The sequence below is a fragment of the Ascidiella aspersa genome, chromosome 2 (assembly GCF_963924565.1).
Source record: "Ascidiella aspersa chromosome 2, kaAscAspe10.2, whole genome shotgun sequence".
NCBI classification, from domain to species: Eukaryota; Metazoa; Chordata; class Ascidiacea; order Phlebobranchia; family Ascidiidae; genus Ascidiella; species Ascidiella aspersa.
In genome coordinates this window covers 22,348,876-22,365,760 of record NC_139448.1, presented here as the reverse complement: position 1 = coordinate 22,365,760, position 16,885 = coordinate 22,348,876, and the positions used below count along the sequence as shown (strand labels likewise).

Genomic DNA, 16,885 nt, shown 5'->3' with positions numbered 1-16,885 from the left:
AAACAATACAAAATATAAAACAAATACCAGATTGTTTGCCAAAACTTAATATTTTGCCTATCTAGTAAGTTTGATGCAACACAAAGAATTTTCAGTAATTCAGCCCGGTTACCTTATTGTGTGTCAGTTCTACTTTACATGTTTGATCTATTATGCAATCAAATAATGTGCTGCAAAATTACTGTTTCCAGCAATTTGTATGCAATACTCCACAATTAAACTGTGCATAACCTTGCTGAATATTGGCCTAGTTTTGACCTTGAGTAACCCCGTAGCGCATTTTGTCCAAGCCCAGCGCATTTTATGAGAAAATGTTACTCTTGCAACTAAACGCATTTAAGGAAATTGCAAATTCTGCACCTTGCATTAAAACACATTAGTTGCTTGCCCAATAACGCTTGATTGACACTCAATTATAAGGCGAAGGTTATCATGAGACACAAAGTAATTGATCGCACGAAAACTGCTCACGCCGCACTGCATTGTTATATTTAAAGTAAGCACAGAATTGTTTTTGCCACCCCCACAAGCGTTTATCAAAACTTGCCAAACGCATGTAAAATTAGACCCAACCATCCATGATAAAATGAATAAATTTTATTGGTTTCAATTACCCAAATTAAACAGGAAAATTGGATATGAATCCTATTTGGATTCAAATTCAAAGCTTCAATATTCTACTTTGAACATTGCTACATAATAAATAAAAAAACGGTTTACACAGCTCTCTAATTTTGTTAACTCTTTATAGCTTTAGTGTTTTGCATAAAAATGGCAACTATAATCAGAGTTAAGCGCAAACGTGTTTCAAAACCAGCAGAAGCACTGCTGCTTGGAAGTAAAAAAATGAAGCTTGATGAACATTTTTGTGGAAACAGTGGTATGGCAGATATAATACAAATTGAAGAAAATGTGTTTCGTTTTGCAACTACAGTCCGTTTATCTGCTAAAATGGATGAAGATGTGAAAAAAAAAGTTAAAGAAGCTATTGTTCTTCATAGCAAAGTAAACTGTATTTACAAAACAAACCAAGTTATTGATAATACAAGATCGATTGTTGGAATACCCATGAAAGCCACTGAAAGTGGTAACAGTTGTTATAAACCGCTTCAAACCTATTCGCATAATCCAGGACTTCACAAAGTAAATGCAGCTATTTCGGAACAAAGTTATTCAGTTTCTTGTGGTCTGAATGATCACCCGGCTACTACATTGCATGGCGTTCCTGAAGAGACACAGTCTTCCATGTTTCCAGTGCTTGATGTTGAACAACAGGAATCAAAAAAGTCATTTGTCAACCATGAAGATGTTTTATGTAACTCTGTTAAAATGATAAAAGAAAAATTGTGCTTTTCGGAACCGGAATCTGAAGATACTGAATTTGTTTATGATTTATACTATTGTCAAAAAACTCAAGCAAAATGGAATGTGAAAGACATTCTATATGTCCAACCTTGTAGGTAAGAATATTGAAAAATAAATAAAAAATTACAAAACAAAAAAACTTGTTTTTTTAGAGATCTCAACTTATGTTATAACACTGAAAAAAAATTAACAAACTACCATGAAGATGAAGACAGTAATGATGAAGACCATTGGAAAAATGACTATCCAGATGAAGATAGGTAATTAAAAGTTGATATCTTGTAATTTCATGTAAAAACAATAAAATCTAAACAATTCCTAACTATATAGTATCAGTGATTTTATTGCTAGTTTTTAAATGTTTTTAATAATGCTTATTAATGTATCAGTAAATCAATAGGCCACTTGCAGCTTGCGGTCACGTGACTAGTTACCGCATAGCAACGAGTTACTGGAGAGCAAGCTAATCCAGTAGCTGCTGTTAGCAGATACGCGTTACCGACAGATAGCATTCAGTTGATGTTGTTGTAGAATGGAAATCCTATTTATAATTCTGTAAAGCGGGAGCAGTCTATCCTACAGCAGATAATCCCCATAATCAACCTTTTCCAACTATTTATGCTCTCGTTATCTAAACCATTAAGTTTTTCCGGTGTCCTAGCGGCAAAATAACAAAATAAAAAATATATACAAAATGGATTGTATTTTTATGAGCAAAACCATATTATTGAGTGCTGGATTAAATATTACTCTTCAAATTTTAAATGTTAGGAACATATTACCAAACAATTTTTTAATACAAACTGATTTTGGGATTCTGATTGGTGAAGTTTTCGAAGAAAGAACTTTGCAGTAAAATGAGTTCTAATGGTAAGGTTATTTTTCTTTCACTTCGTATGACAAATTTAGAGCAGTATATATATATAATGTGTATGTTCCAGCTCTTGGGAGGACAGACTTGACGTTGTTTCCGCCAATTACATTTGCCGAAGTGGAACAATATGCTCGGGTCAAGTCGGGCTGTAAGAACACTAACAAGGCCTATAATTTTTTTGCTGAGCCAGGGTATCTACATGATATGAAGTGTAAGTCAACCAAATAGTATATAACCGTACCATATTTCATTGCTTTACTATAAAACATTTCACAGAATGGTTAAGTTAATATTTTAAAGCAGGCTGCTTTTATAATTTGTTTCACATACAGGTTATAAGATCAGAAACATTTTAAATTAAAAGTTGGTAATCACGTCCTAGTAAATTAAAGTAGCCTAACAATAAAATAATTTAACATATGTATTTGTATGTTGCAGTGAGCTACACAGAAGAGGAGGCAACTGTATTTGCAAAATGTTACAAATCAATGAAAAAAAATGAGCCACCGCATAACCTACAAGCGTCTGTAACACACGTAAACAAATCGAAGTCTGGACAATGTTCATGTGTTGCTGGAATGAGTGGCTTTTGCAATCATGTTGTAGGTTTATTTTTTTACATGGCTCACTGTAAACAACTGAACTTAAACAGTATGCCAGACAACCTTTCTTGTACCAGTTAGCAGCAACAATGGAGTATTCCCCAGTGAAAAATAAGGAAGTACAAGACTTGCTCGTTAAGAATCCACAAGCTGGAGCCAATTATTTAAAATTTATAAGCAGCACTTTGTATTCACCATCATGTTCATACAGTACTTTCACCAAAGAACATTTCTGTGGTCTGCAGCCTGAACCACTCCTAGCTTCCTTAGTTCCAGGGGTTAATAAGCTGTGTCAGATGCAGTTTGTTGCAACTAAGTTTGGAGCTGTTCCAAAAGGAAGTGTGCTCTATCAGCAAAGTCTTTCCCAGGAGTATCTTATAACTGATTTCTCCTGCACTGGCTTTCCTCAACTTCCAATAGAATCTTCAGGGCAATGGTTCAGCAATAATTTTGTTTCGTGCTTGGACAAAGACAAGCATCAGTCATTCCAGTCACAAAAAGGTTAAGAATTTTGACAGTCTAAAAAAGCAACTAAATCCAGAAAAAAAATTTTAATTGCTGCAATGAAATAGGTATTGAATATGAAGCGAAAGCTGCTAGGACATATGCCAAAAAATGTAAAAATGCAAAAGGTAAACCTGTTTCCATCTAGTCTCATCATCCATCCAAAGGCTTGCTAGGGTGGAGCCCAGATAGAAAAGTTTATGACTTAGATTCCATTTCACACAGGAAATAAGTCTTTCCCAGGAGTATCTTATAACTGATTTCTCCTGCACTGGCTTTCCTCAACTTCCAATAGAATCTTCAGGGCAATGGTTCAGCAATAATTTTGTTTCGTGCTTGGACAAAGACAAGCATCAGTCATTCCAGTCACTTCATGTCAGCACAGAAGGAAGCCTAAATATTCAGGAAGATACAATCACTCAGGGAGATAGTTTCCTATGGCATTTGCAAAGAAAAAAAAGAATTACAGCTAGTAAATTTGGCCTTGTGGCAAAAAGGTTAGGAATTTTAACAGTCTAAAAAAGCAACTAAATCCAGAAAAAAACATTTTAACTGCTGCAATGAAATAGGTATTGAATATGAAGCGAAAGCTGCTATGAGATATGCCAAAAAATGTAAAAATGATAAGGTAAACCTGTTTCCATCTAGTCTCATCATCCATCCAAAGGCTTGCTAGGGTGGAGCCCAGATAGAAAAGTTTATGACTTAGATTCCATTTCACACAGGAAATAAGTCTTTCCCAGGAGTATCTTATAACTGATTTCTCCTGCACTGGCTTTCCTCAACTTCCAATAGAATCTTCAGGGCAATGGTTCAGCAATAATTTTGTTTCGTGCTTGGACAAAGACAAGCATCAGTCATTCCAGTCACAAAAAGGTTAAGAATTTTAACAGTCTAAAAAAGCAACTAAATCCAGAAAAAAACATTTTAACTGCTGCAATGAAATAGGTATTGAATATGAAGCGAAAGCTGCTATGAGATATGCCAAAAAATGTAAAAGTGATAAGGTAAACCTGTTTCCATCTAGTCTCATCATCCATCCAAAGGCTTGCTAGGGTGGAGCCCAGATAGAAAAGTTTATGACTTAGATTCCATTTCACACAGGAAATAAGTCTTTCCCAGGAGTATCTTATAACTGATTTCTCCTGCACTGGCTTTCCTCAACTTCCAATAGAATCTTCAGGGCAATGGTTCAGCAATAATTTTGTTTCGTGCTTGGACAAAGACAAGCATCAGTCATTCCAGTCACTTCATGTCAGCACAGAAGGAAGCCTAAATATTCAGGAAGATACAATCACTCAGGGAGATAGTTTCCTATGGCATTTGCAAAGAAAAAAAAGAATTACAGCTAGTAAATTTGGCCTTGTGGCAAAAAGGTTAGGAATTTTAACAGTCTAAAAAAGCAACTAAATCCAGAAAAAAACATTTTAACTGCTGCAATGAAATAGGTATTGAATATGAAGCGAAAGCTGCTATGAGATATGCCAAAAAATGTAAAAATGATAAGGTAAACCTGTTTCCATCTGGTCTCATCATCCATCCAAAGGCTTGCTAGGGTGCAGCCCAGATAGGAAAGTTTATGACTTAGATGCCATTCACACAGGAAATAATCCTTTTGGATTACTTGAAGTTAAGGTAGTTCAAGAAGGTAGAAGTAATTTTGAAAAAGTCAACTATTTAGAAAAGGTCACTGGTATGGATGCATTCCACCTAAAAAGAAACCATATTTATTACTATCAGGTCCAATGTCAACTTGGCCTTACCAGTTTGGACTGGTGTGATTTTATTAGTTTTATTAATGAAAATGTATATGTATGTGACCGAATTACTTTTGACCCAGAGTTCTTTCAACTTGCCAAAGATAAAGTCGATTTGTTTTTCTTTGATTATTATTTGCAATAAATGTGTATTTTTATTGCCATTGGTAATGAGTAAACTTCACAAACAGGTATAACAAATGTAATAGAAAAGAAAGCACAACCTGTGACAGATAAAACCAAAATGGTAAATTTAACAACAACACAAACACATAAATATGTACAAAATAAAAGTTATTTATATTTTTATAATTAAGGGCCCTTGGAAATTTGTTTAAATACATGCAACTGTATACATTCTTTTACGCTTCTGATTGCTCTTTCCACATGAATCCTTAGTTTAGCAATTGACTTTGTCACAAGGACATCCTGTGGTAAAAACTGAGATTTTCTCTCAAGAAATGGCGGAATATTAAGGGACACCCCTTTTTCACTTAATAAATCTGCAATTATGAACCCTTTTGTCTGCCATTACTGAATCACCAGGTTCTAACAAATCTAAAACTCCATTGCATCTGGTAATTTCTTTGTCTGATATAGATCCTGTATATAAAGAGGACACAAATGAAATTGCTCCGTGCGGTGCAATTCCAATCAGGCCTTTCAAGGTGGTGGTTGACTTATATGACGAATACATCTGTGATTGCAATACTAATGATGATGAGGCCTGCACAAATATTTCAGTACAATCTAAAATTACTCTTGTTAATGGATATAACTTACAAAACTCATCAGGCATTTTGCTTATAACATATTTATTTGAGGGCCAAACAGGCTGACTTCCTAAAAGAAAGTATAGAAAATTCGCCAAGGTTGTAATTTTTCGACTCACAGTCGACATATGTATATGAAAGCGATCAGCCAGACCTTGCTTGAGTAACCCCAGTCTTAAACGAATGATAAACACAAAAAATTCATCTATTAATTGCATATGTCTGGACCCTGGTATACTTTCCCTCTCACCGGAAGCATAGCAGTATCTCATGTATTCTGCACTGGGTCTTGCAATCTCAAACAAATATTTTATATGTAAATAACTTGGAAAACCAGTGTAAAACTTAATGCTGTCATTATCCGTAGAAAATCTTTCCAAACCAAATTTATGTAATGCTAATTGCTCAGCAGCAGTCCTTTTAAGTTGATTGATTTCTTCAATTAACGTTGCCTTAATTTTTTTGGATTCTACCTCTACATCTAATTTTCTTTTCTACATTTTTCCAATTCATTTTTTGCTGCATTTAATTTTTCTTGCAGACTTTCAATTTCATCTGACAGCTCACTTTGACTTTCATCTTCTTCTGTGCAATATTCTCCTCGTAGTCATGTACATCATCACTATAAAAAGTAAAAAAGCCTTGAAATTTACTATATCTTTCTCTTGATTGATGATAAATTGCAAAGCCATAAAGGTCGAGTAGATCGACAGCATCTTGATTAAGACGTTTCAATAAGAGCTTGTATCATCTTCAGTTGATGTGACTGAGAAGCACATTAAGTATCACTTGTCATACTTGACCTTTTTGGCTTTGCAATTTCTACTAATGTTTTCTAAAACTAAGTAATGCATATAACATATATAGATATGCTTAATAAAACTGCAAAATGCATTAAGAGAAATCTTTGTATTTATAATTTTCTGTTACAAAAAAAAGTTTCATATATATATAATATAGGCCTACCTGTTATTCGTTGGCAAATTTTTCTTCGAGCTTTATGCTCTTTAGACCAATCAAAAACTGATGGCACAACACCTTTCTTTAGAAGTTGGCGGCCAGCCTTATCAGGCGGCCTATAATCTTTCAAAGTAAAATGCTGAAAGCATACCCGAGTGCTTGTTGTTATCGACACAAAAAGCCAAAAATAAGTAGGCTTATTAAGAAGATACAAGAATTTGTTCAATCAACTAAACATACCTTAAACAATGGATCTTCATCTCTTCTGATTTTTGCAACCCATTGCGCCCTTAATTTGTTTTTGCCTTCCCTCCCAGGAAAACGATGAAAGCGCAATGAGGAATTATACCGTGAATCCCCATTGCATCTTGGTTCACATCAATGGTAGCGTGTTGCTTGTTTGAAGAGCCTTCTTGAAGCACTTCACTTTGCCGACTTAGAGCTAGGATTTTGTAAATAAGACAACATTAGTCAAACACTACAAATAGCATAATTTTCTTAAAAAAGCAAGGGCTATATATACATATACAATCATGTAACATATGTTTAACTGAACATTTTTTTTAGAAGCTCTTACATTTAAACAAAGAAATATGTACCAAACTTACCACTGAAATTCGCCATTACAATTTGATTTTGTAGTTTCTTGTAATATCGTATATATTCAATACTTATGAAAACACACAAACAACTTCTGAAAACTAAAAAGAATGATGTACCTGTGAAACGTAAATAAATCACCATCTTCGTTTGAAAAAACTGTTTTAACCATCAACTTAATGCTATCTGTCGGTAACGCGTATCTGCTAACAGTAGCTACTGGATTAGCTTGCTCTCCAGTAACGCGTTGCTATGCGGTAACTAGTCACGTGACCGCAAGCTGCAAGTGGCCTATTAAATCAGCATAAATTTTGTATGTACTGTTATATTGGTCTTTTTGCAATTTTTTGCCAATATTCATTTGTAAAATTAATGTTTGTCTCAGCTGACCTCATCAGGGTTAACATTTAAAACGAGAATGCGTTTTTCAACTTATATACTAAAAAGTATATTATAAAAAGATTTATAAATTAAAAATAATGCTTTGTGGCCCTCTAATTTGTTCTCAACCCTCTGCTTATAATAAATACCTAGCACCAAAACTAAATTTAAAAACATTTGAAATACTCATTACAGTTATATTTGTAAACCAATTTTGTAAACGATTTTCACTTAATCTGTTAACAAAAAAATGGGTTTAAAATAGAAATATAAGAAAAAATAAATAAAAAAAAAGTCAACATTTGCCAAACATTAATTTAAATCTTTTTTTATTTTAACAATAAACACCAAAATAAAACCTGTTTTTCTACAACATACCAACTTAACAGATATCCTATCTATATATTTTTTTTAACAAATTTGTGATATTATATTTTAAAGAAAACATTTCATCTTAGGTTGGCCTTGATTAATTTGAGTCAATTTACTTATGTTCCCTTGAGTCTATGCTTCAATATTAGACTATTCTCAAGTGTCCATAACCTATTGATTTTTGATCCCTTGCCGATGCAACTAAAGAAATAATATTGTTGTTATGCAAAATCAGATGCAAATTTTATACCAAGCCTTATCTGGTATCCAATTAACAATTTTTTTTTTCACTTTTTTCAAATATTATTTTGTCACCACTAAGCAGTGTTATTTAACTGGTTTTAATGACAAACTATGTCAAAACCCTTGTAGCAGTGTCTACTTTATAGAGTGTATAGAGTAATTTCATGGATGCTTGAAACCGTTGGAACTACATAGGGACAGAAAAACATTTTTACAACAATTGGTCAATTGAAATTATTTTTTGAGTTGAACTTGTAGACAAAATAATCAGTCACAGATAATAGGAGTTTTATAAACTCCCAAAAGTGTTTGTAATTATTGACACACTGTGTTTGGCGCTCTTGGTGTTTGCTACAGTTTTAGCAGCGTATAGTGCCTAGTTTTTAGATAAGATGTTAAAGCCTGCTCTTCTTTAAAAAATTAAGCTTTCTACTAGAGATGTTCAAGGAAGAATATCACATCCTTAGGATTTGATTCCAGAGGTATTCAAATCAAACTCTACCATGTATATTGGGGTTTCCTTATCGGATAACACACAATCCCTGACATATATACAGGATATAAGGGCCCCTAAAAAGTCTGACGAGAATGTCGCTATATGTCTGAATTGTTGCAGACTAAGCGTTTTCGAAAGTAGGTCTTTGCTTTGCGTCTTAAAGGGTAGATTTTGCTGGACGTTTAGCTGTGTCTGATTGATTTTTTAAAGTCAATATTCATTAACGTCGAAAAAAAAAATCTCTAAGTTAAAAAATCGATACCCCCTTTTTGATATTTTAGTACACCCCTGGGTGTTTCTAAAATTAAAAAATAAAATAAACGCTCACCAGTGAAAAAAACTGTTTTTTTATGAAATGGGCAGTATTTGCCGCAACTATTTAGTTGTTACTTGTTACCTTTATAATTTTTCTGTTAGTTAACTTTAGTATTGTTGAATCTTTATCTCCTCATATTTAACCCAAATGCAAATTATGATAAATATGGGAAACCATTGTACGTTATCTAGTGTACTTTGTTATACAATGATGGGCTGATGATGAAAGAAAATTAAGACAAATTGAAATGAATATAAAATTTGCCTTAAATACTTTGTGAACTACATATTCAAACATGAAAATATCTTAACTCGTCAAATTATAAACTGTGGTGCCATGTGTAGTGTTTTATAATGTGCCGGTTACCATTTCGTGTCGTCTGTTACATGAACTGTTGTGTACATAATGATTCTACCTAGCGTGTGCTGAAGTTGTGCGGCGTAATTGACAGCAGCGTAATAAATCCGTTTGAATCCCTAAAAGCGTGAGTGAGACGCTACATTTGGCGACGAGGATCTGTTTTTCATTCATTTAATCAACATTTGGGTTGATTGTGGAACTTTCGGAAGGTAATGGAAGGGAATCCTGCCCTCGTGGGAATGTCAAACAGTGATGTTGGTGCACTGAAACCGTTCGATGTTCAAGACGATGCACATGGTTTGTCTCAACGCTGGAAGCGTTGGAAACGAGCTTTCAATCTATTCTTGGTGGGAAAGGGAATCACGAGTAGCGCTCAGAAAAAGGCACTGTTGCTACATACTGCAGGTATGAATGTGCAGGAAATTTACTATACATTAGTAAACGAGGAAGATGACAATAAGACCTATGATGAAACTTTAACTGTTTTAAATGAGTATTTTATGCCAAAGTGCAACATACCTTTTGAAAGACACTTGTTTCGTCAATTGCATCAAACAAATGACGAATCAGTTGATCAGTTTGTATGTCGACTAAGGCAAAGTGCAGCTACTTGTAATTTTGGAAATGAGACAGATGACCAAATTCGTGATCAAGTAATTGATAAATGTCACTCAAATGCACTACGTAGAAAGTTTCTGGAGAGAGATACACTTACCCTTAAAGATGTGTTGTCAATGTCCAAAGCATTTGAAGCTGTGAATTCTCAAGCAAAAGTGATGGAGGGAAGCCAGACAGTCAACTACATTGAAAAGCCTGGAAAACGTCAGGTTGCTTCAACATCAAGAAAAGAAGTAAAAACCTGTTTTGCTTGTGGTCAAAAGGGACATTTTAAGAAAGATATGATATGTCCAGCTAGAAAAAAAGCTTGTGCTAAATGTGGTAGAGTTGGACACTTTAAATCAAAGTGTTGGTCCAATGGTTTCCAGCCATCAAAATATAATGGTGAAGAGGGACATCGTCCTTTTGAAAGGCGTTCCAATAATAACACTGTACAAAATGGAATAGAGAAAGAAGATGGTGATGGATTTGTTTTTGGTCTAAAACCTCTAACAGAGTTTTATACAGTGACACTGGTAATTGGTGGTGTTACCTTGCCAAATATTTTGATTGATTCAGGGGCGTCAGCAAATATTGTTGACAAGGATACATGGGAATGGCTGAAGAAGCAGAAAATTAAAGCAGAAACCAGAAAGTCTGCCAAGACGTTGTATGCATATGGCAGTAAAGGGCCTCTTGCTACCTTAGGAACTTTTACAGCCCAGGTGAAATCTAAAGACAGTCTTCAAGAGTGCAAGGCAGATTTTATTGTCACAGAAAAAAAGGGTCACACCTTGCTTGGAAAGCATACTGCAGAAGTGTTAGGATTACTACACTTGGGGCCAAGTTGTGTGAACTCTGTGTATGATGATGTTTTGTCCAGATTTCCAAAACTGTTTTCTGGAATTGGTTTGTTGAAGGAATACAAGTTGAAGTTGCACATCAATGATAAAGTTAAACCTGTGGCACAGCCTGTGAGAAGAATTCCATTTCAGCTGAGAGAAAAAGTGGAATTAAAATTAGAAGAGCTGTTAAAGGGGGGGATAATCGAGGAAGCACCTGAAGGGCCTACTGGTTGGATTTCTCCATTGGTGGTAATTCCTAAACCTGATGGTGACATTAGAGTGTGTGTGGATATGCGACAGGCTAATACAGCTATTGTAAGGGAAAGACACCCAATACCCACAGTGGAAGAGTTGCTGTATGAACTTAATGGAAGTACTGTTTTCAGTAAATTGGACTTGAAGAGGGGATTTCATCAAATTTTACTTGATGAACACAGTAGGCATATCACCACATTTATCACACACAAGGGATTGTACAGGTACACTAGACTAATGTTTGGTCTAAACTCTGCCCCAGAGAAATATCAGAAGATTATATGGGATATCTTGAAGGGATGTCAAGGAACTGCAAACATTGCAGATGATGTTATTATACATGGGCGTACAAGAAAAGAGCATGATCAGAGGTTGTATGCTGTGTTGGATAAAATGTCTCGTTGTGGTTTGACACTGAATGCTAAAAAGTGCAAATTTCGTATGGCTAAACTTACTTTTTTTGGCCATGATTTAAGCAAGCAAGGGATTAATCCAAGTGAAGAGAAAATAGCAGCAATCAAGAATGCTGAACCTCCCAAAACTGCCAGTGAAGCAAGATCATTTATGGGTTTGGTGCAATATTCTGCACGATTTATCCCGAATTTGTCTTCAATTGCAAGACCCATTTTGGATTTAACAAAGAAAAGTGTCAAGTTTACATGGGGCAAGGCCCAGGACATTGCATTTGTAAGACTAAAGGATTTAATTGCCAAAGCAGACACCCTTGCCTATTTTCGCAATGACTGCACAACAAGAGTAATTGCAGATGCTTCTCCATATGGATTGGGTGCAGTTTTGACTCAGTGGCAATGTGGTCAATGGAGGGTTATATCTTATGCATCAAGGAGTCTTACTGATGTGGAAAGAAGATACAGCCAAACAGAACGAGAGGCATTGGCTTTAGTTTGGGCTTGTGAGCGGTTTAATTTGTATTTGTTCGGAAAAAAGTTTGAATTAGAGACTGACCATAAACCACTTCAGTTTATTTACTCAAAGTCATCAAAGCTTCCAGCACGTATTGAACGTTGGGTGCTAAGACTGCAAGGGTATGACTTTAAAGTTGTGTACAGACCAGGCAAAAGTAATATTGCCGATGCGTTGTCCAGGCTTAATTTAGCATGCTGTATTGACAACAGTGTTTCTGAAGACTTTATTGGTCAAGTTGTGGAATACAGTACACCTGTTGCTATGTCATCAAAAGAAGTGGAAAGAGAATCCGAAAAAGATGAAGAACTAAGAGTGGTTAGACATTGTGTAAAAACAGGTGATTGGTCAAAATGTGTTAATCCAAGCTATCTACATGTGAAAAATGAACTTAGTATATATGGAAACCTGATACTTAGAGGCACTAGACTTGTAATTCCTGGTAGTTTGCGTCAAGCTGTGCTGAAACTTGCTCATGAGGGACACCAGGGTATTGTAAAAACAAAGAACAGGCTTCGTTGTAAAGTTTGGTGGCCAAAGATGGATAGAGATGCAGAAACCCTGTGTAAGAAATGTCATGGATGCCAAGTAACTAGTGAGTACAGCAGACCAGAACCAATTGCAAGAGTCCTACCTCCAAGTCAACCATGGCAGGATTGTGCAGCTGATATACTGGGACCTTTACCAAGTGGAGACAACATATTTGTTGTTGTGGATTATTATAGCAGGTTCTATGAAGTGGTAATTATGAGGTCAATTACAAGTTCCTGTGTAATACAAGCGCTAAGCAAAATGTTTGCACGATTCGGTATGCCTTACTCACTTCGGACTGATAATGGCCCACAGTTCATTTCTAAGGAATTTGAAGATTTTCTAAAAGAAAATGGTGTTGAACATGTCCATACAACTCCACTTTGGCCTCAGGCTAATGGAGAAGTGGAGAGGCAAAACAGAACTTTAATGAAGGCAATCCGTGTGGCTCATTCGGAACACAAAGATTGGAAGGCTGAGATGGACAAATTTTTAATGGCGTACAGATCAACACCACAGTCATCAACTGGAGCTTCTCCATATTATTTAATGTTTGGTCGTGAAATGCGAACAAAGCTTCCGGAGCTTTGTCAAGAACCAAGGGTGACCGAAGAGGAGTTTCATGACAGGGACTGGAGCAACAAGCTAAAAGGAAAACTATACACTGACGAGAAAAGAAGAGCAATTTCCTCTGGAATAAAAGTTGGTGATCAAGTTTTGGTGAAGCAGCCCAAAACCAACAAGCTTTCTACCAATTTTGATCCGGAACCTAAAATAGTTGTCGGCGAAGAAAGTGGCCAAGTTACAATTCAGAATGAGGAGGGTGTGGAAATGAAAAGAAATTCATCATTTCTGCGAAAGTATGTCAATGACGAAAGTGAATCAGAGGATGTTCCCCATGTACCACCATTGGTCGACGTGGAAGGCTCTTCCCCGAATTCTGATAGGCCTGATGGAACACGAAGTCGCTCTGGGCGACAAATTGTAACGCCAGTGCGGTTTCGTGATTTTGTGTAATATTGTCATGTACTTGAGTTTAATTTCTTTGTCGTGATGTTTAAAGTAAAAGGGGAGGGATGTAGTGTTTTATAATGTGCCGGTTACCATTTCGTGTCGTCTGTTACATGAACTGTTGTGTACATAATGATTCTACCTAGCGTGTGCTGAAGTTGTGCGGCGTAATTGACAGCAGCGTAATAAATCCGTTTGAATCCCTAAAAGCGTGAGTGAGACGCTACACCATGCATTAAATCCCTTTTTTGACAGGTTTGGGTTAAGTTAAGGTTTGGATGATCTTACTGCACTTTGGTATTCTCATTACAGTTTATGCTGACAAAAAGTTCTTGTATACAAATATAACTATCAACAAAACAGTTTGGGCTTTAGTAGTGAAGTAACAAAGTAACAAACAAGTTTTACATGATGCAGTGAATATGAAAAAACATCACATTTTGATAATGTTAAACAAGTTTATTTATATTTGTACCTTGATAATAATTATAAAGCCTCTATTAAATTAACTATTTTTGTAATGCTGAAAGTAATACTATGTTGTCTAAGTGGTATGTTTTAAATTTGAGTTTTGAATTTTATACTACAGTCTTTAGGCCTAGACATATGTAAACTTTTGGTGTTGGTTTAATCTGCAGAAGTATTTTTTTAATATTTTTTATATTTTTAAAATTTCAACTTTTTATTTTTTTGTCATGGTGGTCGGCAAACTTTTTGTAGTCGCGGGCCAAAACCAACTCAGAAAGGTCTCTGCGGGGGATATTAATTCACATTGTTTCCTTAAAATAGAGCAAATTAAGTTTTTGCAATTGGGGAATTCCAAAATGTTGGTGATTTGTCTACAAAAACTTGAACGCATTGACAATACAAACATGACCTAATTTTGCCAATTTTTTGTCAATTCTATTGGAAAGATCCAGACCACAGGAAAAACTTTGATGAAATAAGCTTTTTAAAAAAGTTCATAATCTGAACCACCCTACATGAATATTAATATTTTAATGTGTTTTTTTTTTAAGTCTGATTGCTGGATAGCTTAGGTTGCTTTGAGTAATGTGTAAAAATATTTAATCGATATCTTGTTTACTTCCGGATATATTATGCAAATAATTTTGAGCTGCTTACTTCCCTTTGGTTACAAAAAGTAATTGTAATAAGTTGTACTAAAACAACAACCCATGTCATGGTTCAACAACAATTCCTAATTATACCATTGTTATTAAAAAAAAAGTTTGATTAAAATGCCTGCATGCGTCATCGTGACATTTCCAAGGAATGTGCCTTTTTTGTCTACTTCCATAACAAATTAGTGTGTTGCATACTTTAAATAGTATTGATGATGAAGAGAAGCGATTATTTTTGGATGAGGAAGAAGACCGATATGAATCTGATGACTGCGAGAACATTGGACATAATGATGACGATCTTGATGACAATTTAACTTCGTATTTTACAAGTCATGTAGATGATGTTATTAATAATGATGGTATAAGTGATTTAGATTATGGAGACGATTTAAATTATGATATGGTTGGTGACGTAAATGATTATCAACTAGATAACTTTGATGTTGATAATGTTGTTGGTGAAGAAATGTAATTTAATGAATTTTGTTTATTTATTTCTTATTCCTGTACTAATTGCATTTTTGAACGTAAATGATTACCATTTCTGGTTCTGCATCATGAATGCAACTGTTTATACTACTATTTTGTGAAATGATGCTAAATAGGTAGCTCATAATTTGTTACATCTTATTATATTTCATAATGTGAAAAACAACATGCAGCTGCCCAGGTTCTGTTTAAATCAGGGGTTGTTAAATTGTGAGTGTGGAGTGTTTACAGAGAATGCCATATTATGTTTACCTAAATTTATTCAATAGCAAATTTTGCCAAAATAGTAGATGTTTTAAAAATGCATTTTGCGTAACCGTTGCCCATTACTGTATGCAGTTTATCTATTCTTACTAGTATTGTTTGTTTTTTTAATTTTGTTTTTTGTGTGGTATATGTTTTGTTGCATTGACCTAAATGCATATTTGAAACCCCCGTAAATTTTTGAAAAAAATATGGGATGAATATAAAAATAAAAAAAAGTTAGGGACATGGCCTGGTTACCTCCTGTATGGACCCCTCGCTGTTTGTGCCTAATTTTATACAGATTTACTGTGTTTTGGCCACACAGCAGGCTACCCGGTGTACTTTGGTGTAGCAAAAATTCTCCACGCGGTAATCCTCTGTGGTACTATTTGTTACTACTGAATTCGATATTTTGCTTACCGGTACCTCTAAATTAGTCGTTCACTAAATTGTTATACTCTTACAGCCCACTATTATACGCGTGACTAAACGATGTGCGTTTTTGTTTTTGATAATAGTTCAGCAATTATGTGTCATCGCGCAATATACTATACATGCAGGGCCGCGGTCATGGGATTCTTTGTTTTGCTGTATTCGGACTCGGGGTAGAGGCCGACGTGCACCTGCGCAGTACAACATTTAAAAACTGTTATTGTCGCTAGGGATGTTCAAAGTAGAATCCCAAGGTATTCTAGAATAATAGGTTTCGAATCTAGAATAACGAATCCAGAATAGCGAATCCTAGTATATTTTTATTAAATTATTTATCCTCGATTTTGTTTGGGGAAGGGATTAATCTTAATCTACCCTACAGGGCCCACAATCACAGCAAAAAATAGCCCAAACAATTTTCTAACATGTGAACATTATAATAAAAAAACTCTCTCATATGTTTAACATTCTTAACAAAGTTCTGTCAACTGCCCAGGTTGTGTCCAAAACTTATATTTTTGCCAAAAGTGAGCAAATGCAACACTGCACATAAAAGTCTTAAGCAATTCGGTCCTGATTTTGAAGGCATTATTAAGTATTATTGCTTCTTTTTTGACTAACATGATTTGCTATGCAGTCATATGATGTACTGCAAAGAATACAAAGTTATTATTGACATAACGAATTCTTGACAATTACGTGGTGCATAACTGCATAATTTCCCTGAATATTGGCCTAAAGTTGACCTTAAGTAACCCCATAGCGCATTTTGTGGACGGCCAGCACGTTTTGCAACGCTATGTTACTTTTGCAACTTAACGCATT

At 35.1% G+C, this 16,885-nt stretch overlaps 2 protein-coding genes and 2 pseudogenes across 2 annotated transcripts; 3 read left to right on the top strand and 1 right to left on the bottom strand.

Moving 5' to 3' along the window:
• Window positions 1–755: 755 nt before the first annotated feature.
• Window positions 756–16,202, top strand: LOC146164330 (putative RNA polymerase II nuclear localization protein SLC7A6OS). The gene is made up of 3 exons (XM_083382261.1): window positions 756–1,460; window positions 1,518–1,625; window positions 15,098–16,202. The coding sequence occupies exons 1-3, from the start codon at window positions 772–774 to the stop codon at window positions 15,363–15,365; spliced, it is 1,065 nt and encodes a 354-aa protein (XP_083238387.1). The 5' UTR covers window positions 756–771; the 3' UTR covers window positions 15,366–16,202.
• LOC146164333 (uncharacterized) lies at window positions 2,223–5,247 on the top strand (annotated as a pseudogene).
• On the bottom strand, window positions 5,593–7,459 carry LOC146164332 (uncharacterized). Its single transcript, XM_083382683.1, has 5 exons — window positions 7,444–7,459; window positions 7,141–7,277; window positions 6,796–7,031; window positions 6,443–6,497; window positions 5,593–6,369 (listed from the first exon to the last, which is right to left on the bottom strand). Exons 1-5 carry the CDS (start codon window positions 7,457–7,459, stop codon window positions 5,593–5,595), a joined length of 1,221 nt encoding a protein of 406 aa, XP_083238809.1.
• On the top strand, window positions 9,843–10,929 carry LOC146164331 (uncharacterized; annotated as a pseudogene).
• Window positions 16,203–16,885: the final 683 nt, after the last annotated feature.

What these genes read in the sequence shown, in the direction of transcription:
- LOC146164330 (XM_083382261.1), top strand. Translation starts at nt 772, where the DNA reads ATGGCAACTATAATCAGAGTTAAGCGCAAACGTGTTTCAAAACCAGCA. An exon ending in CTATATGTCCAACCTTGTAG is followed by an intron (nt 1,461 to 1,517) that starts GTAAGAATATTG and finishes TTGTTTTTTTAG; the next exon opens with AGATCTCAACTTATGTTATA. An exon ending in GACTATCCAGATGAAGATAG is followed by an intron (nt 1,626 to 15,097) that starts GTAATTAAAAGT and finishes TACTTTAAATAG; the next exon opens with TATTGATGATGAAGAGAAGC.
- LOC146164332 (XM_083382683.1), bottom strand. An exon ending in ACTTTTTTTTGTAACAGAAA is followed by an intron (nt 6,498 to 6,795) that starts ATTATAAATACA and finishes TACTTTTTATAG; the next exon opens with TGATGATGTACATGACTACG. An exon ending in AGAAGAAGATGAAAGTCAAA is followed by an intron (nt 6,370 to 6,442) that starts GTGAGCTGTCAG and finishes GGAAAAATGTAG; the next exon opens with AAAAGAAAATTAGATGTAGA.